The sequence below is a fragment of the Tachysurus vachellii genome, chromosome 1 (genome assembly GCF_030014155.1).
Source record: "Tachysurus vachellii isolate PV-2020 chromosome 1, HZAU_Pvac_v1, whole genome shotgun sequence".
Lineage (NCBI taxonomy): Eukaryota > Metazoa > Chordata > Actinopteri > Siluriformes > Bagridae > Tachysurus > Tachysurus vachellii.
Genome location: NC_083460.1, coordinates 23,443,342 through 23,470,741, shown reverse-complemented (window position 1 = coordinate 23,470,741; position 27,400 = coordinate 23,443,342). Strand labels below are relative to the sequence as shown.

At 38.0% G+C, this 27,400-nt stretch overlaps 1 protein-coding gene and 1 long non-coding RNA gene across 3 annotated transcripts; both read left to right on the top strand.

The window, feature by feature from the left end:
* The first annotated feature begins 491 nt into the window (after positions 1–491).
* LOC132851372 (uncharacterized) lies at positions 492–9,609 on the top strand. Of its 2 annotated transcripts, none has more exons than XR_009649023.1 (3): positions 492–715; positions 2,884–3,095; positions 9,399–9,609. It is a non-coding gene; the product is annotated as an uncharacterized LOC132851372 (long non-coding RNA). The 2 variants fall into 2 exon arrangements; XR_009649024.1 differs by having other exon boundaries at positions 498–715; positions 2,971–3,095.
* A 649-nt stretch (positions 9,610–10,258) lies between these two features.
* hap1 (huntingtin associated protein 1) lies at positions 10,259–26,780 on the top strand. Its single transcript, XM_060878201.1, is given in 16 exon segments — positions 10,259–10,370; positions 10,551–14,571; positions 17,692–17,768; positions 18,120–18,236; positions 18,535–18,632; positions 18,741–18,849; positions 19,906–19,984; positions 20,120–20,250; positions 20,529–20,603; positions 20,704–20,915; positions 20,999–21,211; positions 22,454–22,764; positions 22,861–23,055; positions 23,540–23,633; positions 24,410–24,752; positions 24,754–26,780. Coding segments are annotated over 15 exon segments (2,226 nt in total). The 5' UTR covers positions 10,259–10,370; positions 10,551–14,447; the 3' UTR covers positions 24,802–26,780.
* The last annotated feature ends 620 nt before the right edge of the window (positions 26,781–27,400 follow it).

The window sequence follows — 27,400 nt, the reverse complement described above, 5'->3', positions numbered from 1 at the left end:
TGTCCCCTTAGTAAAGAGTCACTGCAATTTTTTCCTAATCTATTTAATACTAGGATATTCTTCCTGATCACCTTTATCCTTGGATGAAGGCTTTGATTTGATTTTGATGCGTAAGAAAATTATGCAGATTATATGCTATGGCCTTAGCAGTTAACAGATGTTAACGTCAACTGAACGCTTTTTGGTCTGACACGTTACACATCACACTCCATCACCATTGTCATCAGCATCAGGTCTACTGATGCTGTCCTATTTATCATCCATGTATATGTAGGCTATAAAAATATGTCCAACTTGTATAGCTGACTGTCAATAGAAAGGTATTCCCTATTTGCAGCTTTCACTGAGAAATTATTCTCACTTTAATTGAAAATACTTATTGTTTTTGTTCCAGAGGAACAAAATTGAGTAGAAATGAACATACAGATGAGGATGTGTGTCATGTCTCAGTGACAGGACGCCCTCTGTTGGTCACATGGCTTATAGTTGTAAGTTCCCCCAGGCTCAAAACCAGCACACTACCGAACTAAATAGTATTTTTTGACTAGTAAACCACCTCTGGTTGGTCACACTACTTAGTTGCTCACACTACTTAGTAAGGAAGTATACGAGGAAGACGGCAAACCATTTGACAGCCTAAGGCTCTGTGAAAAAAAGTTTCCACAGGCGAAACGTTGTAGACAGAAGCGGAAGCGTTTTGTGACGTCACAAAAAAGTAAGTGTTCACTATTTTAAAATATACTTTAAACGAAGTAACATGATTACAATGTTATTTATATCTGATTAAAGAACAGTGAGCTTCTTCTGTTGTCGGGCTTGGCTTGGGAGGGTGGGACATGATCACATCCCAATGGGCAAAAAACAACAACCTCGTGTGTGTTTAGAACAATTCCAATTAAAATATCAATAAATAGTTTCCCTGTTGGTCAGTTGGAGTCATGGGCTTATTTATTGCTGTAGTTGTTTAGCTGTAATATAATAAAGTTGCACTGCATCAGTCAATAGCTGAAATGAAATATTTTATATACATTCATAGAAAAAGTAGTAAACTGTATCACACACACACAGTAGGAGTTTATATGTCTTTGTTAAAGTTTTGTTTTCCAAAAGCAGAGAGAGAGAGAGAGAGAGAGAGAGAGAGAGAATTAATTATATGTATTAGTAATAAAATTACATTAGATAGATAGATAGATAGATAGATAGATAGATACTTTATTGTCCCTGGAGGAAATTCAAGATCCTGGTAATTATTGCAATTAACACTACTACTACTACTACTACTACTACTAATTTGTAGATTTTTGCATTTTTGTGACGGTTAAACCTATTTCACTGCACATGCCTGCTGCCTGACTGATATTGCTGTTGACCATCTTTTATGTTGGTGTTAATATCACTCTTTGGCTGCTCTCTGTTAGAGCTGGATTTAATCAGTGATGGGGTAAAGAACTCGACAATCTTGCAGAGTCTCATTCTTTGCAAGAGCCACTGCTTCTCTGCATCAAGAGCAGCCAGTTAAGGTACTTTGTTGTCTCCAGCTAGAGCTGTATAAGACTAAACAGAGACTCCCGGGCCTATAGGACTCTCTCCAATGGAGGGAAAGGTCTGACAGCTTTGAAACATCTGGAGGGGCTGGAGGCCTTCTCTATCATCAGCCTGTTCCCATCACAACCCCTGGTAGAAAAAGCAGAAGAAAAATTATTGAATGAATTTACTAACAAAAACAATCAGCTATCTGACCCATTCTGCTTATTATTAGCTTCACCTCAGCTGATTTCCCCCTCAGAAAGGATCCGTTTTAACACTTTGTGTTTTTATTGACATTTAAACTTAACTCCTTTTACCAGAGGCTAATAAATATAATTGTTCAGCATTGAATTTCTTTATCTTGTCACACTTCATAGTGGTGCTTAATGGTTTTTATGAAAGTAGACACTTAGTACGTCAAGAACTTGTAGTTTTTTCAAGTATTTCTGTCTTACCAAGCTGACTACGGGCAAAATATTCATAGAAAATTTAAAAAATAAATAAATAAATTTTTTCCTTCACACAAATGTTAATATCTTCAAAGTAAAAGGCGATTTCTGCTGTTTGAGATGTTTAAATTGCTTGTTCTTAGTGCCTGAACTTTTATCTTAAGTACAGAGAGAAATATTCTTACAATATTCAATGTAAGTTTATCTCAACAGAGGTAAAAACATCTCACAGGCAAAGCCAACAGTTCAGATCATGAAAAAAAAACCCAGTTCACAGCATCCTGCTTTTCAAATATTATTAAGCTCTGAATGGTTGCTGAATGTATGTGGATGAATGAAATTTGTGCTTCATGTATTGTGAGTTAGCTTTTTTATTTTAATATGATTTGCTCTGTGGCTTGTTTTTGCACGTATAAATTGAGCCTCTGCACACCAATGCAAAACACAGCCTCCTGTCTTTTGCATGCGTCCCTTAAGGGACGAAGGAATAAAGACTGGAATGAGTCGATGTGTAATTTGGTTGATTAGTTGAGATTGTCAAAGTGCACAGAAGATAATTCTAGATAAGATAAGGACTAAATCACATTTGCCCCACAGACAGAGTTAACGATCTGATAGGATTAAGGCTATACAATATTTCTGATTATTTGGTTCCTAGAAGTGGGTCTGAATTAAGGCTGGGAGTGATTTAGGAGTGGAGGAAATCCGAGGCAGCAGCTGCACTTGCTGACTCACACTCCCGTCCCCCATCTATGTCCATCTCCGATTGCTTCAGTTTTCAGGTTTATTCATATCCATCCGCCTCTCCCTCTCTCGGCTTTGCTCTTCCATTCTCTGCTTGTCTTTCTCCACCTCTTATACATATTATTCCCTCCCCCACTTTGTATTCGCTGCCCATTTTTCCCAGTTGCTGTTATCTCTTTCTGTTCCTCCTCCCCTCCTCCTATCCTCCTCCTCCTCCTTCTCCTCCCCTTCATTCTCTTTCACTAAACAGGAGGTTCTTTCACTGAAAGGAACATGAGATACTGAATGTAGCCCAGCAAAATTGCCAAGGACACCGGACGTGAAGATTTCAGACGTGACTTCCAGGCTCTGCTGTAGCCTTTTAGTGCAGCTTCAGTAAGTAAACCCTGAATGGATTCACATGTTCTCTGTAGTCTAATACACCAACAAGATGTGTGTGGCACTCCTGCTGCAGTTTGTTCATTAGTTGACTGATAAAGCAAATATCTGCTTTGTTACTGAACAATTACTTCCTACAGGTGATGTGGAATCTACTTCCTTTTTACCAGGTTTTTCTTCATACGTCATTTCAGTGCTTGAATTACCTTTATGTAGAATGTCATCAGGACAGGTGGTGAATTCATGAACTCCTAAGTGAAACGTTAAATGCGACGTGACACAAATTGATCTCATTGAAGTGGTGAATAATAAAGGCTGACTTCTTGACATGGGGTCAGTCATCTTGTTCTGTGTATATAATATCAAAGAAGTTGCTGTGAGTGTTGAATAGATTGTTCTGGTTCATACATTCATCAGTTCCTCTGCCTGTTTACAGTGGGGTCCAGACTCAGGCAGGAATAAATGTTGAAAAATGCTAAATCAGCATTCATACTGTCTGGCTGTGGCTTCTGGAGTGCAGAAATAATAGCAACTCGGAATCCCTTCCAAGCAAACGCTACCTCTGGATAGCAGCTGCGTTCAACTTTCTTATTTTCTAGCATTTTATAAAACATCCCCAGGAATTTAGAGATATAAATGACTTGCTATGAAGATATTATATGAGCTTTTAGTTGAATCTGTTTTTTTTTTTTTTTAATTTCTGACAGTATATCCACTGTGTGATGAATTACACTGGAAGTTTATGCTAATACAAGGATTTACAGTTAAATTTGCATGGCTTCTATTCATAATCTGAAGATAAACAGCTAAATTGATTCGAAGCCAAAGTCAGTCAGTTTTTTCTTCCAAAAAACATTCTTGATTTTTGTATTTTTTTTCCCCATAAAAATGTGTGATGCAGTTTCTCAGTTTCTCTGGGAATTGGTGAAATTGTAAGCACAGGATTCTTCTTTTAAACTCTTACCAGTGAAAGCGCTTCTATAAATACTTTCTATGATAACTGTACTCATGTTCGATACACGTTAATCGAAGAGGGCTGAATGTGAGCTGCGATGACATCGTGCGACACAATTTCGCCCAATTTTCTGGAAAATCTGCTGTAAGTTTGAGAAATTGTAAGTTACTCAGAATATTGTGGAGAAAATAGATTTTTGCTGGATTTTGTGTTCATTTATGCAATATTAAAATAATCATATCCTGGAGGGAATGATCGGTGTGTAACGGGATGTTTAAATCTTTCAATATGCTTATAGACTAACATCAATAAAGTGTTTGTTTCATGGTCCTAGTTAAAGAATACATGATGAAAAGCATCTCATCCAAAACATTGAAATACCACAATGATCTCTACACATTCACTCACTGTCCCAGTTCAGCTCGATTGGTTTGCTTCAGACCATTGTGTTACTGTTTTTTATACTAGAAACCTAAGATATGATATGATATGATATGATATGATATGAGATATTACTATTACTAAAGTCTTCTTATAACTAAGGTCTTCTAAAAAGACCAAGTCCTCGTGCCTCAGACCAAAACAGCAGCTCGATATGAGAAAAAAGTGTTTTATTCTTGGAAGTTTTACATTATGTCTGCTATTATGTCAGGACTTTTCCTGCTACCTCATTACTCTTTCTCAGTAACACTTGAACTTAGTGACAGGTGGAATGGAAAACTGGACTGTTTATGGGAGAGGCACTGCAGGTTAATATATAACTACCGCTCCGAGTCTGTTCCTTAGAGCATGTGTTTGATTTGGAGACACTGATGCAATGATGTCATGTCCTGGGATTGTCAGGCACAAGCTTCAAAGTCAACAATATGCCGGTTATGTCAGCGTAACACAAAGTAAGACTTTTTTTTTTGTTATGTAGTCCGTTCTGTCTTTTTTACACCTTCTCTCTTTCGCGTTAGATGACCTGCACACAGGTTTTCCCAGATCCTTTCCCAGAGCTCAAAGCGGTGATTTGTTTTCCTTTTTCACACAAATAGGATAAAGGGATAATGCAATCGTGCTATGTGTCTAAAAGGAAATTGAATGTAGACAAACACACAGAATTACATTCAAATCCACAAATCCTAGAGCTGTTAAAAATACAAGCTGCTCATTGTGCAAGCTGCTCACTGTGCATTTTGGGTAAACACAAAGATTTAAAATCTACTAAACTCTAAATAGAAAACTACAAACAAAGCTAGGAATTGTCTGCTTTTGGAGATCTAACAAATCTATTTTGCATTTTTTCCCATCTCATGCTTTATGTAATAATGTATCGGTCATAGTACATAAGACTTAAACATCACTTCAGGAATCTCTACCCTTAACTTATCTTTACATTTCAGTCCCCGAGTGTGAGTTTAGGATCACGGGGCTTCTTTAAGAGTGAAGGTTACGTCTGTTAGTCTTTGTGGGAAATGATCTGGTATGAAAAGCCCTTCTTTTTAGACGTTGTTGAAGTGGATACAGTGAAAGCCTTTAATGAGATCAAATCTAATTAGAATGATTTTGGAAGAATAATCCTAATCCCTTAAAGTAGGATGGATTTTATCCATTTTGTTTGTTTGTGTGTGTGATTGTGCAATTGTGTGCGTTTCGACTCTTTGTTCAGTTATTTGTCCTTGTGATCCTTTGGCATAAATTGAGAGCACATGCAGGAGTGCATGTAGTCATTGTTTATTGCCAACGCCACTGAAGTGATATGTGATAAGTGAGAGTTGGAGGCTTATCTCTAATCTATAACACGGCGAATGAAGACCCAACACGACGGATCCGACAAGTTTGATAAAAAACAAATTTTGATTTGCATTATATATTTATTAACACGTATGAACCAAAAGTCACACTTGTGTGCATGACTACAATTAGTTTTCATCTCTGAACTATTAATTAAAGCTGATTTGATAACGGTTGTAAAACAGACTTAAATTTATAGCAACTCCTTATCTAAATTTCTGACACACCTTTACACCATTGTACAAGTTGTTGCGGACTCACAGACAATAGGAAAAGCCAGTTCCTTACTGGAAAATATAACATTACCTATGAGCTTCCTTATTATAGCTTATTACTTTTCTGAGTGGGGGAAGAGAGCTGGCTGTCAGAGGCACATGGCTGAAATACTATTTATTTACACACTGATCTGAAAGACAGTACACTGGTTATCTGCAGGGTTTATGTGATCATTATTTAAGAGCCAGGAACAATGAAGCTCTTTAATGTTGCTAATCACTTGTATATTGTTAATCATCGAATGTTCTTTAGGTCAATTACAGAGATGATGAAAGCAGACCTAGATACTGGAACAAAAGCTGTGGAACTATGGAGGAGGGGTGTGTGTGTGTGTGTGTGTGTGTGTGTGAACTAAATCTGTAGACCTAAGAGACTTACAGTAGAACTGTAGCTTTTGCAGAAAGTGAAGCTGGAGATTTTCTGGTACTGTTCTGTACTTTCTTTTATACAGTCTCTTATATGAAAGAAGTGTGCTGCTGTATTATTTAAAGAATGAATTACAGTTCATATCCTATTTCCCAGCACAATCTAATCGCTCTTATACAGAGTTTATTCCTGTTTGCTTATGGTGGTGCTTTGCTTGCAGGTAGTATCTAGGTGTTAAAATGAACAAATAAGGCAGCTTGTAAGAAGAGCTAGGACTTTTTAGGCCATTTCGCTTGTGTAGATGTCCCTAGTGCACTTTAGAAGAGCAATATTATGCAAATTCCACACAATGCATCAGTGATTTTGAAAAAAAGCCCTCTGTGTTAATTCCCTGGCAGAATATTGTGTGATCAGGGTCAAGGTAGATCCAGTGATAACACCAGGAACACTGGGCACAAGTGGAGAGAATTCACTCCAGATAGGATGGCAGTCTATTGCAGGGATTCACTGACACACACACACACACACACACACACACACACACACTCACACACATACACTCACACACTCACACACACATAAACCTACACAAACACACACACATGCACACACAAACAAACACACACACACAAACATACACACACACACAAACCTACACAAACACACACACATGCACACACGCATACATACACATATACACACATATACATACGCACACAAACACACATACAAACACATATGTACACATACACAAACATACACACATACACAAACACACATACACACAAACACACACATACGCACACAAACACACACACACACATATGCACAAACACACACATACACACACACACACACACATGCACACACACACACACATACACACATATGCACAAACACACACATACACACACACACGCACACACATACCTATGTATAGATTACAACAGGCATGTTTGTGGACAATGGGAGGAAATGTGCGAAAAACTAACAAAAATAAAAGCACCTTGAATCATCAAAACTTCCTCATCCAAATGAAAATGGGAAAGAAGAAGAGCATGAAATAGATGGGGTTTTTTTTAGGCCGCACACGAGTTCAAGCTCATGAGGAAGTAAAACTATTTTTTCTTCCTTACGTTACATTTGTCTGGTAAGAAGAATGACAATAAATCCTACTTGACCTGCTGTTATATACTTTATCAGCTTTGTAGTAAAAACATTTCACAGATATGTCTATTGCAAAATTCTTCTATTAGACTTGTTTCATTTTAACATTCTTTTTGAATGTTCTTGGTCAGAGTGGCCTCTGTTTCTGTGACCATAAATCCAGTTCAGAGTCCTCTGGTCTCCTAGGTGACGACTCAGAGCTCATATGCCTTCCTACCAGATATTCTTCAACATTTATTGACATTTTTCCCATCACTTTCTAATGTAAGCACTTTATTCAAAATGGTTTTTGACAGGCTCTTATTTTAAAAATGTCTTTGTTCTGTTTCTTTCTCCTTTTTAAACTCTCTTTCACCCTTTCTCTCTGTTTAACAACACCCCCCCAACCCAGGCCTCTCGAACGTTTGAGCTATAGCTTATGTGACAGCGCACACGTACGCAGCCTCCTGCTCCAACACGGTTGGCACTGAGCACCTCTGAGTGGGTGCTGACTGGCCTTGAGATATTCTACACTTCAACTTTGCTCCTCATGTGACTACACAGTTAGAGGGAGTTCATGTTCATGGATTGTCAAAAATACACCATAATTGTGTACAAGTCTGTCTGTAAATAACTTTTGTATATCAACACACTTACAGTAGGTGACACTTTGTAATAGCCAAAATAAGTGTATAAATAATAATAATTTAAAAAAAAACATTGTTTTTTGTGGCTTTAACATGATTGTATTCTACACTTCCATTTTTAACATTACTAACATTAATTAAATTGTTTTCAAATATTATCACATACACAATCCTACACAGAATGACACGAAGTAAAATGTTTACATTATTTATAAAAACAGTCAAAAATGGAATTAAATAATAACTAAAAAATTAAGGATAAATGGAATTTGCTGTACAATAAAATGGTAATATAAAGTGAATAATAAATATAAAATAAAGAAATAAAATAAAGAATATTACAGGGCAAGACTTATGCCCTTAACAATATTTTACAAATGTCCTGTTATTTTTTTAAATTTATTTTTATTTTATTTCTTCACTGTTAGCGTAACAGAATCTTTATTTGTACCATTTGTATTTGAACAGAGTTTTCTTTTTTCAGGAAAAACATTAGTGAATTTTCTGTATGAAGACAATCCGTGTGGATGCTATTCTGGAGATTGTGATATATGAAGATATTTGTTCATCACACAGTTTGTGTCAGATCATAATTTTTAGCATAGTGTTCCTACTGTTTATGTAACGTCTACCCATGTTATATCGAATAACGTCTTTTCCCCCTTCATGTTTCTTTCCTTCTGACAAATAAATAGTACCTTGATTTCTAAAATACATTATTTACCTCTGATGAGCTAAAACAGTTGCAGCGCAACTTTGTTGTTGTTTTGAACAGCAGTAACCTCACGTGCAGTTACATGAATTATTAACATCATGATGATTCAATATATGATTCGAAAACCTTCATAATTCATGCAGATACAGCCGAGGCCTGTTCTCTACTTCAGCTCCGTCAGGCCTATCCTGTTACAGATCAATGCCATGGGGAAGGAGGCTGGCCTGCTTTTAGAGAGAGTGATATGGGCTTGTACAAAAGCACTACTGTTGTGTATAGAAACAATTCATTTAAATTATTAACACTAATGTAGATAGTTTGGCAGTGAGTTTAGAAATCCGTATCAATGTGTAAAATGACTCAGACGATTATATCGGCATTGGGTTTGAAGCATCTTTTGTATCTTTTCTGTGCTTTAGGTCAGACGAAGACCTGCGTGTCCAAATTCCTCTTTCTCAGTCTTTGGCGTCTTGATCCACTAGAGTCCATTCAGGATCTATTTAGCAGCCTTTCAGCACACTAAACTCTGGTATCCTGTGCCGAATTCCTCTCTTCCTCTCTGCGTGACCTGCGTTACCTGTCCTCCATCCGTTCCCCTTCAGGCTCTGCTGGAGCCACGTGCATCCATCACCCTGAACGGGAAGCAAGAGGAAGGATGTGGCCTCCTCACCCAGGACCTCCACCTCTCTCCTGGGAACCTGAGGCACAGCCCTCTCCAGGTTAAAGCACACAAAGATGTGTCCACCCTCACAGGTAGGAGTCTAATACAGCTACTGATGCAGATTCAGTATTTACATCAGAATATCTTTACATATTTCTAAATGTGTCCATAATCTGGTGACATGACAGAATGATATAAGCATATTTTTATTAATTAATTCAACAATAACTTAAAAAAGTCTCTCTGAGTCTGCACAATGAATTTGATTTGAATACTAATTGTAAAATCTTATTCATGAACATTTTAAAATGAATGATGTTAATTTGGGGTGCTGCCGAGCTTAATAATGTGGATGGTGTTATATTTATTTTCTATTTGCATGCATGTTTAGCATTTAAAAGATACACGCAATTATTATTTATGAGTTAATTCATCTAGATTTTCTGTAATTCTTAAATGAAGCCTAAATGCGTAACACCTAAATGCTTTATCAAGTGAAATTTCTTTTCATTCTTTTTGTCTGTTGCACTCACAGATGTGTGTTCAGGTGTGGATCTGCCCGAGGTGGAGATAGTGAGTTTACTGGCAGAGGAGTTACCCAGGTACACTCTGCGGGCGGACCACGTGTTTGGGTACGAGCATGACGACTGGCTGCACACTCCACTGCTGCCACCTGAGGCTGCTCTTGGACTGACCTACGAGCAGATTGAGGAAACCTTCAAATACTTTCGTAAGTCAGCGCTTTCACATTCTGTTGGTTGTAAATTAAATGTGGCCTGTCATCTCAGTGTAAGGATCTCTTTTGCAAGTAGAATGTTTTACTCAGTTTTACTCCACAGTTAGGAATTTAAATACTCTGTATTTTCTAACTGTACTAACCAGTTAGCTTTGTCTCTTCATTCCTTCACAGATGATGCATTTTTGTCGCATTTTTTGCAACTACTTTTTACTTTTTACACAAAACACAGGGTTTCCGTGACGGTACAAAGCATGTGATTTAAGGTACATTAAGTGGTTGCTCTAGCGATTAAGGCTAAGGTTCAAGCTCCAGCACTGTTGGGTCCTTGAGCAAGGCCCGTAACCCTCTGTGCTCCAGGAAAGCTGTATCATGGCTGACCCTGTGCTCTGACCCCAACTTCCAACGTCGGGATATGTGAAGAAAGAATTTCACTGCGCTGTAATGTATATGTGACTAAAGGCTTGCTGCTGATTCTTCAGATTCTCGTTGCTGTTGCTAAGCGTCTAGTCCTAACATTCAAACACTGATTTCACACTGTACATGTTTGGCACAGCAAGGCAGGATTAACACTGCTAAAGCTGTAAAAGCCAATGCTACCTGCTCCAAGGGAGGATTTCATAACGCCAGGATTAAAACTGGGTTTAGAACAACATGGGCTCAACGACAGAGAGAGAATTTTACCATGGTATAATAACATAATAAACTACTACACTATCAGAAAACTTAAATATGTATCTTTCACATGGAGGAGTAAATATAGTGTACTTTTGAAACATTTACAGTGCAAAATGACCTTTTAGAGAATAGCTTACATCTTTACATCTATTCATTTGGAGTATATTTTACTAAAGGTACAGGTGTAGTAAAGGCTTACTAAAGACTAAAGGTACAACCCCAGTGACATGGAATGGTATGGTTTTCTTTTTCTGAGGGTGTAAAAATTTACACCTTGGTTCAGTATATCGGTTGTAAGGAAAAACTTTGATTTGTTCGTACTTGCGAATCGATTCATTAGACACATTCAAAATAATTCAGACAGAAACGATCAGAATTCTGTTTGTGGGGACACAATCTTACTAAGTACAATAAACATTATTATTACTATTATTAATAATAATATAAGTAGTAGTAGTAGTTATTATATTTGATAATATTTACCCAATTAATTTTTAATTCTGTAATGAATTCACAAATGATGCAGATGCTCATATTCATAGCATGCTCAAAAGGTCCAGGTTACACTTTATAAATGATTTCCCTTCTATAACTGTCTTCAATATGGACAAAACGTATACATAGCCACACTATCCGATGAATATGTGCTCATCTTGACTCTGGATCCTTTCAAAGATTTCTTCCTCATATCGTCTCAGAGAGAGTTTCCATCACCACCGTCACCTCTGGCTTGCTGGTTCGAGATAAATATAAATAATCATTTCAAAATAACACTTTTTATTTCGATTTTTGGATACTCCTGTAATGCTGCTTTGTGACAATGTCCATCATTAAAAGTGCAATGCCATACAAGTAAAATTGAAATATTTGAAATTGAAAATTGAAATTGAAATATTTGTAGTCACTTCTGGAACTATGGATGTTCGGTGCCTGGCAGTTATTTTTATATGGAAAGAGGCTTGCATTATGTTGTACAGTACATTGAATAACGTTATGGATTTTTATTTATTTTTTTTACAATATGTGATCCCCCAAATAATATCCCTCTTCACCTCTCCATCTACTATTCAGACATAACCTGGACTGATCTACTGACCTTAAAACAATTCTGGAGGTTTTTACTACTAGTTCTGCATCCGGTCCTTCTTATAATCTTGAACACATCGTTCTTTCTGAATGGGCCACAGATCCCAAATACCATCAAGCTGATTAGCAGCCTGCTTTTTTCCAGTATCATTAAGCTCCTTTGGCTCCTGCCCAGACCTCGCTTTGCCTGGCGTGATGTCCTGTTCCGTCAGGTCAACAATGCAGTTGGAGCTATTTACAGTAGGTCTTAAACCTCCAGGATGCAGAAGTGTTAAGTCTGTTATGGTGAGTTAGCATGGTGTGTTAACATGAGTTCATCATGAGTGGGAGAGACTTGAGAGATGTGGGTGTGTATGTGTGTGTTTACAAAGAAATGACATTTTTTATCTAGTGGCACTTAAAAATTGCTTTACATTTACGGCATTTGGCAGACGTCTTTATCCAGAGTGACGTACAAAAGTGCTTTTAAGTCTCTATTGATGATTAACACTGGTTCACTAGGTTAAAGACTTAGGATAGCATCAACCTAAACTCTGTTCAGGATTTTTTCATACATAGAAACAAACAGGGAGAATAAGTGCTAGCTTAAGTGTTTCAGGAAGATGTAGGACTTCACCCGTCATTTGAAGACAGGCAGTGACTCAGATGTTCTGACATCTAGGGGAAGTTCATTCCACCACCTCGGTGCCAGAACAAAAAAGAGTCTTGATGTATACCTACCTCTTACCCTGAGAGATGGTGGAACCAGTCGAGCAGTGCTGTAGATCTGAGGATGGAGGTGCAGTGTGAGGAGTGATAAGAGCTTTGAGGTAAGAAGGAGGTGGTCCATTTTTGGCTTTGTAGGCAAGCTTCAGTGTTTTGAATCTGATGCCTGCATCTACTGGAAACCAGTGGACTAAATTAATGACATCTCTTATATACTGTAGTCTTTGAAAAGTCCTGTAATTATGAAGCATCTCTGTGAACCCTGAAATTACATTTTGATACATTTCCTCAATGTATAGAGACTTTTAGGACACCATTTATTTGTATCTAGGTCAAGCTTTGATGACTGTAACTTTATAGTCCACAGGAAAATCTGTCATAAATTGATTAGCCTGTGGTCTGATATGGTGTCATTGGATGAAATATTAAACCTTAACTTTAAAAGATGAAAGTATTGAGGGTTGGCATGAATAAAAAAAGAAAAGAAAAATGTTAAGTCTTTGTTTGCTCATTAATATAACCAGTTATTTACGTTAGATGTGGGGGTTAAGGAAATGAATCAAATTTCTTAGACCTGCTGCTTTAGCTTTCCTCGAACTATCTGTCATTTTGAACTTGCTATAGAGTTATAGACTATAGACTATAAATGGTCTAATCTCTCCCTAGTGAGATTTCCGGGCTCTGTGTGGTGTTTGCAGCTCTTGCAGTGTTAAACCTGACCTATCGGGAGCTGAAATATTGATGTGGCTTGAGGTAAATATTTGATGTCGGGTAACATTTTGACGGTTCGAGCCAGATCAGTGTGACTGAAAGGAAAAGGTCAGCGATTTCAAAGAATTATGTCTCGGGGTTCATATTCATATTACACTCAAATTGCTTCAGGACAATGTGATGAATTGCATGTGAAGACACTATGAAGTCTATATATCATTGATCACCAAGTGATGGTTAAAAATAATATCAGCTTGTTTTGAGGGCCAAATCACACCAAGGTATTGTTTAGGAGTTTGTCTATTAAAATGATTGTTAGATTGAGATTGACCCATGAAACCTAATATCGTACTGAAATAATATCACACACAAACACAGTCTGGTCCTCTGTGACAACATTGTGTCGCCGGATTGATGCTAAATGTGCCAGAATGGAGCATACCATTAGCATGGGGGTGTTCACTCTCTGAAGTCTCTTTCAACCTTTTAAAAAACATGATTCCACCAAATCATCTCCTCCCTCCAATCATTATTTCTCTCCTTAAAATGATTAAATCAGTGACAAAATGAATAGTTTCCCTCCTCTTCTTCTTAATAGTTACACTCGTTTTAACTTTACCCTCCCCTCCCCACTTGTCTTATATTGACCATGGCTTAGAGCAGCCAGGTAAGTGTCAGAAATCCCACTGCAGCTGAAGCACAGACAGGATTTATCAAAAACTTCATTATGCATGCAGTCCGAGAGCTCACAGGTGTGTGAGTCACAGACTGTCGTCATTCACTCGGTACAGGCAGACTGCACAGAAGTCAAGCCAGATTGTAGGGAATAGGGAGAAGAGGAAAAAGGCACAGATTGGATTAAAGGAGCGGCGACTAAAGGGAAAGGACGACATGGAGGTTTGGAGCAGCTCGAGCACAGAGGAGAGCGAGAGAGAGAGCACCATGAGTCAGGATGAGGAAGATGAGGGGGAACAGGAGGAGAGTACCAGCGGTCTGTGCAGAGACCTGGTAAAAGGTAATGTCAGAACAGTTTTTAGTAACAACAGCATGGACTGGGGAGAAGGACAGAACTAATAGAGAGGAGAAATGAAGGGATTTGTTCTAAAGAGGACTGTATAGACTGCTGAAGGATGTAATCAGTGAAGTGTGGCAGAAAGCAGGCACAGAGTCCTGGATGGCCTTGATCAGAACAAAATCGACCGAACAGAATTTACTAATGACTTTCTCTCATGTTGGGATAGTAGTAGTGTGTGCTGATGCAGATATGTTGCCAATTAACTACTGACCGACACACACAGTATTTATTAAGAAGGTTGAATGTGAAATGCTGTAGGCAGTGTTTTTTCAATAGTCTCCCTGCACCCCGCAAGACCTTTTGTGAAATGTTTGGGGACGTCTCAAGAATCTAAAACCTCTCTATCGGTCTTTTATGATTACTAAACTCCTCGTCCTCAATGTCCTCACATGCATGTGATCAGCACCGAATAAGAACACTGCAGCATCGGTTTATTCGCTTGTACAAATGTGGTTTGTTTTAACCTTGAGGAAACACAATCATTAGTCAGCATGTAAGATTAAACAGTGTGCTTTTCTAAATTATACATTAGGAACCAGAACAGAAGCTAATGTTACACACATAAAAAACACCCAACATTCCTTTTTATCAGTACACTTAATTTAAAATCAGTACACTTAATTTTAAGTTTTAAACCTATTACGCTTAGCAGCTACATGAATTTCCATTTAAAATTCGAAGGTTACACAAGCTCAAGGACACTTCTTAACAGATGCTATTCAGTGTTTTAGTGCATACCTTAGCTACCTATAACATAACGATAATAGTTGAATGTATCATCTTTTTCTTTTAACCCCTGAGGGAAGGACAGAAATAAAGCCTGGCATACAAAGCCTGCAAAGCCTGGATGTATCTTCGCATGCAGCATAGCAGAAGTACAGAAAGAAGCTCAATTCAAACACAATTCCAACACCAAGCGGCCAAATGAACAGATGGAAAAAAAATCATCTCCTCTTATTCTGACCTGGAAATATATGTATAATTATTATTAAAAAAGTACCAGAATTCTTCAAACACACCTTGTAATTTTTGAGATATACTCATTTTAAACTGAGCAGGTTTAAAAAAAAAAGTAATCATTTGTAGTGCATTTTATCTAGAATCCCAGAAGCTGAAAATGATCAACTTTGTGTGTGTTCATCATTCACCTTAATCTGTGTACTGTAAACACAAGTTTGGACAATTTCTCTCACTCGTGTAAGTTATGTGGGGAAGTTATTTGACTTCGTTGTTGTCAAATAAGGGTTGTAAAAAGGCTTTATACATCACATCATATCCAAGCTTTGGAAGAATGAAAAGATGTTTTCTTTTTATCATTTCTGAAGCAGAGAGGGATAGGGGCCAAATAGAGAAGCTGCGGCTTGAACTGTGACCTTCCATTCAGCTCAAACGTCACCCGAAATCGCTGCTTCAAATAAACCATCCGTTCACCACCCACCCGCATCATCATTTTCTCTTAATAAGATATCTGCACCCAATTGTCACATTACAATTATTCTAATTCTTAGTTTTCATCATGATGGTATGGTCAATGGATGGTTCATTTTTAACAGCGAAGTCGGTGCAGTTAGAGCGATCTGCGCGTAACATAATACGCTGGATGAATGCTGCTTCAACATGAACATTTATTTATTTGTTTGTTAGTTAGTTAATTAGTTTGCTTATTTATTTATTCTAATTTATTGATTACTTAAAAAAAAGGTTCTTCTTTGCTAAATTAAAGCTAAATTTTATTAATAGCATAAACATAGGCTTTACTCCCTTTCAGATTTTGGTTGAAATGGTTTGGTCGTTTCCCGTTCAAGTAACAATTAAGAAGGTTTTTCCCCAATAACTTGTTGCTTATAGGCTACAGAACACACCATATATTTTTAGCCCTACGACGAAAATGGTTTCAATGTAACCTAAACGCCAACTATGTTAATGGCCTTATTTTATCTGGCAAAAACAGAATAACATCAACTGTGCCTGGATTCAGGTGATTCTGCCATGTCTCTAAAACACGGCCTGCTGCACTAAATGATCTTTCACTCGCACCACTTGTTGCAGGAATGCACAAGATTCTTCTAGCAAGCCGCCGCCGCAGCAGTAGGAAGCGATCTAGTTTCTCCCAGAATGAAAGAAAATTTTAATCTGATATTTAGAGTATGTAGTTAACATTTGCATCATTAATGACTTGTGCCTATTTCATCCACCCGAACACACCCTGTACACACCCAAAAACAGTTCACACAATGAAATACCATCCCCTGGTGTAATATTATACCACACTCATTGTGTGTGCATGGCTATTTTAGTACAAGGGTTGTTTCTTCATTCATTCATTCATTCATTTTCTACCGCTTATCCGAACTACCTCGGGTCACGAGGAGCCTGTGCCTATCTCAGGCGTCATTGGGAATCAAGGCAGGGTACACCCTGGACGGAGTGCCAACCCATCGCAGGACACACACACACACTCATTCACTCACGCAATCACACACTACGGACAATTTTCCAGAGATGCCAATCAACCTACCATGCATGTCTTTGGACCAGGGGAGGAAACCGGAGTACCCGGAGGAAACCCCCGAGGCACGGGGAGAACATGCAAACTCCACACACACAAGGCGGAGGCGGGAATCGAACCCCCAACCCTGGAGGTGTGAGGCGAACGTGCTAACCACTAAGCCACCGTGCCCCTGGGTTGTTTCTTTCTTTATCTAAATCCTTCATCTTCATTCACACTCCCGTCGTTGACTCCTGGTTAACTACCAACACAGATATATTTATCACACATACACATAATGTGGAACTTCATCTTAAATAGGCTTAAGCTAAGAAGCTCAGTGCACAGAGAAGCTAGCTACTCCTCCTCTAAGTACAGTGTACATATATAATTATATAATGAGGAATTATTACATGATGTTTTGGCATGTCTTTGAACACGATTCATCCTGTTACTGTTTACTGTTAAACTGTACTAGGACGTGTGTGGTTATACAGTACAACAAAGAATATACCTCATTGTGTTTGAGAAAGTAGGCCATGTATTTTGTCTTCTCTGTCTCCCTCTTATAGTGCTGTGCTCAGAGAGGGTTGGCCAAGTTACAAAGACATATCATGACATTGAGGCTGTCACTCATCTTCTGGAGGAGGTGAGGATCATTTAACTGACCGCTGTTTGCTCGTTAAAGGAGCTTTTTTTGGGGATTTTATGTTGCTTCTAATGGAAAATGGAAAGTGCAGTAAAAACACTGACTTTATAGTCTTTGTCCTTTTCCTTATTGACGTTACTCATTCTATTGAAAAACTAAAAAGTGAAGTAGCACATTTTATAATAGAAGCCTAAAATTAGCCAAACAAGCTATGCAGATTCCCTTGCCCATCAATATTATAATCATTTTGTAAAGTTATGTGATTGAAACAGTTTTGATCAAAAGGCACTGTATAGAATGACATTGTTAATATGCTGTTCATTTCTTTTTTCTATTTTATTTTCCCCACAGAAAGAACGTGATCTAGAGCTAGCAGCTCGAATAGGCCAGTCCCTTCTGAAACAGAACAAGGCCTTGACAGGACGTAACGAGCTGCTGGACGAACAGCTGGAAGTCGCAAAAGAAGAGGTCAGTAATCACTGTGAAGCTCAGTGACACTGGAGACATCCTTGTGGGGTCATGGGAGTTTTTCCTGCATCACGTGGACCGATATAAATATGTACAGGATCTACAAAAGCATGCTGTTTACATTTATTTTATTTATTCTGCTGAATCAATTGTGATGAAAATGCTTATTGTTATTTTCATGACTGTAAAACTGATGTACTGAAGATTGTTTAGTATCTTCAGGAATCGATGGTATCTTAACGAATCGTTGCTAACGCATTTTGAGCCGTATGTAACAAAGGTGTGTGTGACACTGTAGCTTGCTCAGCTGCGTCACGAGCTCTCAATGCGAGACGATCTTCTGCAGCTGTATGCCAGCACTGAGGAGATCGAAGCTGCTACAGAAGCACGCTCACCGTGAGTACAACACACACACACGATTCGCAGATGTGACGATGTGCACTTTTTCAGATGTTCACAAAATTTTCAAAAACAAATAAAAAAAATCTATTGTTGCTGTTTTAGTGTCAGGAGAAACGAGTCCAGCTCTTCTCTCAGCAACCTCGTCCATTATGATTTTCTGCAAAAGAAGCTCAGGAGTCTGGAGGACGAGAACATCAAACTGCATGCTGCGGTCAGTTTACAGCTATACAGCTTAGCTTGGACTTCCACAGAGAAAGAATTAACCGTTAATGTACTATATTTTAACACTTTTCTACTATTGTAGAATAATAATGAAGGAATGTAACATATTGAATTATACAGTAACTAAAAAAAATTTCAACGGTTCACAACAATTTTATGTGCTACACAGCTGCTATAAAAACTATCGTGTCGTATCTTATCGTACTCAACCAGATTCTGTCTGACGTCTGTATATTTGAACAACGTGCAACCATGTTGTGACTTCATTACGCCAGCTAAAAATAAAAAGTTTGCTCTACCAATGAGACAACTGAATCTTTCGATCGCTAGCGAGGCGGGAGCCCAACCTATCGTATTACATACCCTGTTTTGATTGCTTGCTGCGCGAAATGTTACATTTTGTTTACAATTTTTGTTTACAATCCTGTGCATTGATCAGTTGTTTGCTTTATAGACAGGCCATTATGTTGCCTGGGGCACAGGCACAAAGTAATCAGCCATTTAACCTTTACAGTTATATGTTAATTACAGGTGGGGCACAGGAACATCAGATGTTGATTACATAAGAATGCCAGGCGTAAATCGAACTATCGTAACTGGAAGAGTATCTGTATATAGAAAAATAAACATTTTTCTTCAAAAAGAAAAATTGGGCAGTTTTCCATTTGTAAATATTACAAGAAAACAAACAAAAAAGCTTTTTGAATTGACCTAATTTACATATGTATATCAGTTTCATGTGACTCGATTTGAGTGTGTATTTTCAAATCACTGAATAAAATCAAACATGGAGATCAAACCTCAGCTGGGAATCAAACCCACAACACTGTACACACTTTTAGAACATACCATACATGTTTTAGTTGCTTAAATGTAATATTGAAGTTATAACGTGGTTCCTGTAGACCAGCATGGTGCAGAATGAAATGAGGTAGAACTATTTGTGTTATTAAAATAGACATCTGAAATATTTCCAGAAAATTCAGACATTATAGCATATAATCATACAGTGATGGTAATGTAGACACTTGTTTTCTCATCACAGGCCAACGAGTTAACCTTAGAAACCAGCAGCTATGAAGAGCAGGAGCAGCAGCTGATGATGGTTTGTGTTGAAGAACTCTGTAAGTAAACCTAAATCTTTTTCAAAATTATCCTACATGCTGTGTATAACGTTCCAGTATTAAGTAGAATGAACAGATATCCTTGGATAATGTGAACACTCTTGTACCTGTTATTCTTTCATCTGGGGTGTGTAGCATCAGCGAATAAGCAGGTGGTGGCTCTGTCAGAGGAGCTGGCTCGTAAAGTGGAGGACTCTCTTCGGCAGCAGGAGGAGATTAGCTCTTTGCTAGGTCAGGTGGTCGACTTACAGCAGCGTTGTAAAGCGGTGAGAATGGCAATGCTAAACTCTTCTTGTGTACATTGGCTCATATGATAATATAATATAGTTAGTCATTAATGTCGTCAGTATTTGTGTACAGAGTAATAAAGTAAATGTTGTATGTATTCAATAAGAGTTTGTAAAGAAAACATTGGAATTGTGTATTTTGTTGGAATGTATAGGCAATCATTAGCAGACCTAAACATCATGATACACATAATGTATTATTAAACTGTTTTGTTTTGTTTAAAATGTCTGCTATACAATAATATTTTTGGTTGCAGTTAATCAGAGAGAATGAGGAAATCACTCAGCACCTAAACACTTCACGGGAAAGCCAGTCGAAGCTCAAATCAGAGGTGCGCTCTGCTCATATCTCACTGCTCTAACTCCTTTTATCAGCAGTTATTGTGGACCCATTATTTTGCTTGAATTATATTCTGCTCTCTCTGTCTGTAGCTTAAGGACCTTCGGGAGAGGTATTCGGAGTGTGAAGACATGCTGCGAGAAGCCCGAGAGGACATCAAGAACCTGCGGAATAAGAGCCTGCCCAACAGCACAGTGCAGCGCTACAGTTCACTGGCTGCTGTGTTCCCCATGGACTCACTCGCTGCTGAGATCGAAGGAACCTTCCGTAAAGGCCTGGACAGTCCTGCTCCTTCAGAATACAGGTACGCAGGAAAATAGTAACATCTATCGTTAAAAAACAACACTATTGTCTGAAGCACTCACTTATATTCTGATTTTGAAATAGGACCCATCCATGGCGTGTGTTTGAGACAGTGAAAGTGGCCAATCAGGTGTCACGACTGCGCTCTCAGTGTCACTCCCCTGTGGTCCCCAGCTCTAGCCCCGCCTCCTCTCAGTCCAGTCGAAACAGCACACCACGCACTAGCTACTACGGATCTGACTCCGTCAGCCTCAACCTTGAGGACAAACCTCACTCAACACCATTACAAGAGCAAAGGTGAGTTTGTAAAGGAGACCGTTACCCCATTTTTCAAGGTGCTTTAGATGGAGCTATAGTGAATTCAGTGAACTGGTCAACACTTTCCTGGCCTTGAGTATTATGGACTAAACTATTATGTAATACGCTGTGTTTGATTTATAAAAGAACAGGATTTTTACGAGGTCTGTTTCTTACGGTGGCCGAGAAGTGCAAAACACATTAACAAATCCGAAAACAAATTAACAAATCCGAAAACAAATGAACAAATCCCAAAACACATTAACAAATCCCAAAACACATTAACAAATCCAAAAACACATTAACAAATCCCAAAACAAATTAACAAATCCAAAAACACATTAACAAATCCGAAAACATATTAACAAGTCAAACAACCCGGAAGAGGTTGGTATAGTTTGTGAATGGAAACTTACCATCATCGGACGAGACGCCTTTCATTCACCTGTATATCTTTAATGACAGTCGTCTTATCCAATGATCGGTAAGTTTCCATTCACAAACTATACCTACCGCTTCCGGGTTGTCTGAATCGGTGCACGAAACACATTAACAAATCAGAAAACACATTAACAAATCAGAAAACACAACGACATTTCAGACAACCAGGAAGCAGTTGGTATAGTTTGTGATTGGACAAGACACCTGTCACTCAAGGTATACATGAAGTTCAACAGTCTGCCACAGGGAAAAGTTGGACTGGATGGATGGAATGGATTACTGTGGATTAATTCTGTTATTTTCTTATATTTAAACGGAGAACTTTACACATTACACGTAAGATTCCATGCCTGTATATCTTGAGTGACAGGTGTCTTGTCCAATGATCGGTAAGTTTCTATTCAAAAACGATACACTACCGTTTCCGGGTTGTCTGACTTGTCGTTGTGTTTTCAGATTTGTTAATTTGTTTTGGGATTTGTTAATGTGTTTTGGGATTTGTTAATGTGTTTTGGGATTTGTTAATTTTTTTTGGGATTTGTTAATGTGTTTTCAAATTTGTTAATTTGTTTTGGGATTTGTTAATGTGTTTTCGGATTTGTTAATTTGTTTTCGGATTTGTTAATTTGTTTTGCACTTCCCGGCCACCGTAGTTTCTAGCTCTGACAGCATATTTTACCATTTGGCTTCATATAAAATATAAAGACCTTTTATGGTTAGAAAAGTTATGTTTCACAATCCGTGTACATTTAAATTTATGCCATTTGACAGGTGCCTTTATTTCTCGGTGTGCCTCCACAGCCTTATAGAATCAAAGCGACTGGGTCAGCCGGGCATGCCCGGTGGTCAAGATCTGGAGGAAGCTCTGCGTTCCCTCTCTGCACGCCAGGAGAGCCATTCTTCTGATCGGCCGTTCTTTGATGTAGAACGTGAGAGGAAGCTCAGGGCACTGGGAGGCAGCAGTGCAGAAGGTTCTAGTGGATTCCTTACTCCCAATGACAGCATGGGATCCACAGGAACCAATTATTCAGGCAGCTCCCAGCATTCATCTGCTACATCAAGCTCCAGATCCTACTTGCCAGAACGCCTGCAGATAGTCAAACCACTGGAAGGTGGGTGAACACACACAATCACACACTTTCAAAAGATCACTTCATTTCAAATGATTATGTTCTACAATGTATCTTGGAATTTCTCCGTATATGTAGGCTCAGTCACCCTGCATCACTGGCAGCAGCTGGCTACACCTAACCTTGGGGGCATTCTTCATCCACGGCCAGGCATCCTCACCAAAGATTTCAGGGAACTGGATGTGGATATTCAGCAAGTTTATAGCCTCAATGACCTTGAGGAGGATGAGCCTAACTGGTCCAAAGTCCCTAACCAAGGTCAGATGCCTATTGGTAAGGATTTATTATTTTCACATGTTTTGTAGCCTTCGCTTATTATTATAGTTTCAACCACCCAGACACTCCACCCAGGGGATGTAGTGCAGCAAACCTTTGAACACAATGAGCTTCTCAGAGCAAGATATGGGCACTGGATGGACAAAAATGCATGGTATCCATGCTAAAAGCTGATGTTTATCTGCTATATGAGTTGCCTCCTTTGTGAATATTTTTAGATTTTTAGATGCTTTCATTAATGAAATGTAACAGACTGTAGAAGATAACCTGGCATGTGAGACTGGATTAATTTGAACACTGAGACTACACAACATTCAGCTGTTATGAAGGAAACTATTTGTTACACATAATTCAAGTTCTATTATCTATTAGAAATCAGCTTAAATTAGCTTCTTTCTTTCTTTCTTTTATTTTGTGCTGTGAAGTTCATACAAATAATGCATAGTGCATTTTAGTAAATGTGCATGTGTGTCCATCTCAGTCACTTCATCTGGATCCAACTCCCCCCACACCCACACCATCACCAACTCTCAGATCCTCCAGCCCTCTGTCCTGCTGTCCTCCATATCCACTAGGTAAGAGACCACTATATCCCACTGCTTTCTTAGTCTATATTTCCATTAAGTAATCAGCCATATGATGCATCACTGAGATTCAGCGGCTCCATTATTTCTCTGACATTCCCATTTCCTGTTAACCCTCATTTTATTTTAACCCTTGAGTGGATCTCAAATTTTATTCTCCCAAGATAAGACATTGTTAGAATTTTTTTTACATAAGCAAGTATATAAGCTGAATATCTGTACAGTTGACTGTACCTGGTGCATCACAGGGATCCAACACATTAGACATGGTCAGTTTTTCATTCTGCTCTTTCTTCTTTTGAACGCATTCTCTTCCAGCCACAGGAAGCATCAGTCAAGGCTCTTCCTCCAGATGTAATGTCACCTACCTCCATAAAGTGAGATCCAAAAGTCATGTCTGAATGGCACCCAGACTCTCCCTAATGCACTAATTCCCTAATTTCTTACTACGTCCCTGCTTTTAACAGGCTAAACTAAATGGCATACAAGTATTAGAGATTCAAAATACAAGATTCATGGAGTAATGTTCCCATTTTTTGCATGGCTTTATTAAAGGCATTTGTTTAATACTCATTGTTGAGCAGTATTGAAATCTTCACAAATAGGAACTCCTTGAGGTTTCATTTCTCATTGTTATGAGATAACCAGCTATTTTTTTTGCAGCATGTTCACCTGGTGAAATACTAACCTTTTTTATCATTATTATTAGTTTTACTAAAGTTATTTTTATTTTGCTGTCATTTAATATGTGCCATGTGTTTTTAAAGCGTTCAGCCTCATAACCTGTCCACCTCTGGGAGCAATGAGCATGTAAGGACCTTACCAGATCACCAGCATGGTTTCTTCCATAGACCTGCTACGAACATGACGCCCAACTTGGGTCTTATTCAGCTGCTTCAAGAGCGAGGTATCTCAGCTTCCACTAAGCCCAGCCTGCCTCCTATCCTTAGACCCTCAATCAGCACTTTAGCAGCTTTAACCGATAAAGAAACAGATGGGAGACGTAGAGGAGAGAAACAGCAGAGGAGGAATATTTTTAGCTTCAACCTGATGGACAAGCTTCAGAGTCTCGGTCTTCATAAAGTGATAGCCAGAGGATTCATAGACTCAGGGAAAGAAGGAAGGAGATCCACACAATCCTCCTCTAACAAAACACTGAACACTGGCTTTCAGTAGAACTACTGTTCTACGTACCGTCTTCCGTTTTGTACGTAGCAGATCCGACCTCTTACAAAGAGTTGTATTTATCAGTGAATATTTGAAAGCCATATCACTCCATGTGGAGTGGTTCTTGTAGTATATTGGTTATGAATGAACAGGATGTCCTGTTGACAATATGGTAGATTGGTTTGGGAATCCAAGACATTTTACCAATCTGAGGTACATAACGTGTGATAGGTATTTATATCGCTGTCTTATATGTTCTGACATGTAGCAAAAAGGGATTAATTGTTCTTTCATTATTATTTAAGAACTAGTCCTATTTTCATTTCATCACACAGCAGTCTTCCATCCTGCTTCACCAGACTGCTTGTCTTGACATGCACAAGCACTATATATTATTTATATATTTAAAAGCCAGTGACTTTGGACTTGTCTGCGTACTGGATGAATCGTGACTGTTCTTAGGTTGTTTAGTTGTTTTTACGACAACGTGCAAATTGTTACGAAACTAGATGACCTGAGCATATTGTTCAGGATGTCTAGTTGGACATAATATTCTATGATTAATTGTTTTAGATTTCAATCACAGTTATTTAATGTCCCAAAATGCACTGGGAATTTTATCCACAAACATCCACAAAATTTTTTTATCCACAAACATGATGCTTTATATAGACACTTAATAGTCACAGACTTTTAGTTAAAGATGTTATATAAAATTTTTTCAGATAATTGTTGCTTTCACAGGCACATATATACACACACTAGGTAAAAACAACCAAGTATTTAAACAGACAGATATAAAAATGGATATAAATCTGAAAAGTGGCTTTCTGCACATTCACTGTATGGCTAAACAAATATAACTCCAAAAGTAGATTTTTGTGCAAACACAAAACAATACCACAGGTCTTTAAAAACCACCTCACATCATGTACTGTGTCCTTTTTGATTGATAGGTTTTTTTGTTTTTTTTTTGTCAGACATGCTCCGCAGCATCAAAAGACCATTTACACCTTAGCATTCGATCTGTAATGTACATATACTGTATAAGGACTTGTACGTTTATATGTATAATGTTTGTCCAGATTTCATGCTGTCACTTGGAAATCTTAGTTAAGCAAGAGTTATGCAATTTTTCTTTTTTTGTTCTGTGGGAAATTTCACCAGAATCATGTATTCAGTCACTCAGGTAGTATGGAAACTGACTTCAGGCTTCTTTGGATTAATAAATTAATTTGAAACTTGGCTGATAATACAGAATCAGCCAGACTCCTTCATTCAGGAGGTAGTCTGACTGATCATCAATCACATCATGATCATGTTATGTTCTTTGTGCCTTAAACTTTGCAACATGTGTTAGAAAAGATATCCAGATAAAAACTGTAGATTTCTGTTTTTGTAGAAGTGACTGTGATTAATGTAGTTAAACACCTGTACAGCTTTATTAAATGTAGCACTAAACCTGAACATTACGGAACACTGGACATTAAGCCATCACTGAGCTACATATCTGAAGAACCATGCAGTTTTTTTTGCCATTTTCCTAAAACACATTCTTTTGGTAATACGTAATATACAGATTTTTAACATTAACCTTCAAATCAACAAGTTTAGAATTTTGTCATTGGAGAATTCAAATTGATGCTCGAGCGCTAGGCTACTATAGAAAGGGTAGAAACGGCATTATACAGCATTTTAATGAAAGATTGCATTTGTAGTATGGAAACTATGGTAAAATGACTAACACAATAATTCACACAATCACTGTGTACTGATATTCTGATACTCATTCTGATACTCATTGATTATAACTATGTTGCACCGAATGATTGTATTTTTTCTGTTATTTGGTCTGTAAATATGATTTGCACCTAATGATCACTGTAATTATAAAATGTAATTGGAATAAGAGCTGTGTACAGTATGTGAATGAGTGTTGCAGTGTTCCAATAAATACAAGAGTTTGATATATTCACGTTTAAATGTATATGCATTTCATTCCTGTTACAACTCTGGAGAATGCTGTACCATTCTCGGAAAACATTTTCTTTGTCAGTGATTGTGGCAACTCCAATTATACTTGGGTATATTTTACTTTTAGCTATTTACAGGTATTAAAGAGTGGCCTTTAAATGAAGTCAAATTACATGCTTGAATCCTTTTTAGGTCTAAACTGCATTCACATAACATAGGTACTCATCAACGCATGGATAAGAAAAGGTGCATTTTAGAACCCTTTTTTTATATATCCTATGATCTTAAAATCAATTATAGTTAAGGAATCAGACATAACCCGCACTGGCTTTGTTAAAGTAAGGAATAACATGATTTGCTGTTATAAATGCATACTGATGGGGTGAGATATGGCATGGAACGGGTAGGTGGAGTGTCTACCCCTGAATCATCTTATCAGAAGCTGATGTGTCTAATTGTATTTTTTAATTAAAAAATATACAAAACATCATGCATCTTGCTGGATTGCAGTTTGACTGAAGATTGTGTAACTTCTGAGAGACAATATTACTTCCTGTTCTTACCTATAGCAAAGAGCCTGTCGTTCTCTCTCCAGCCTCCTCCTCCTTTTCTCTCTC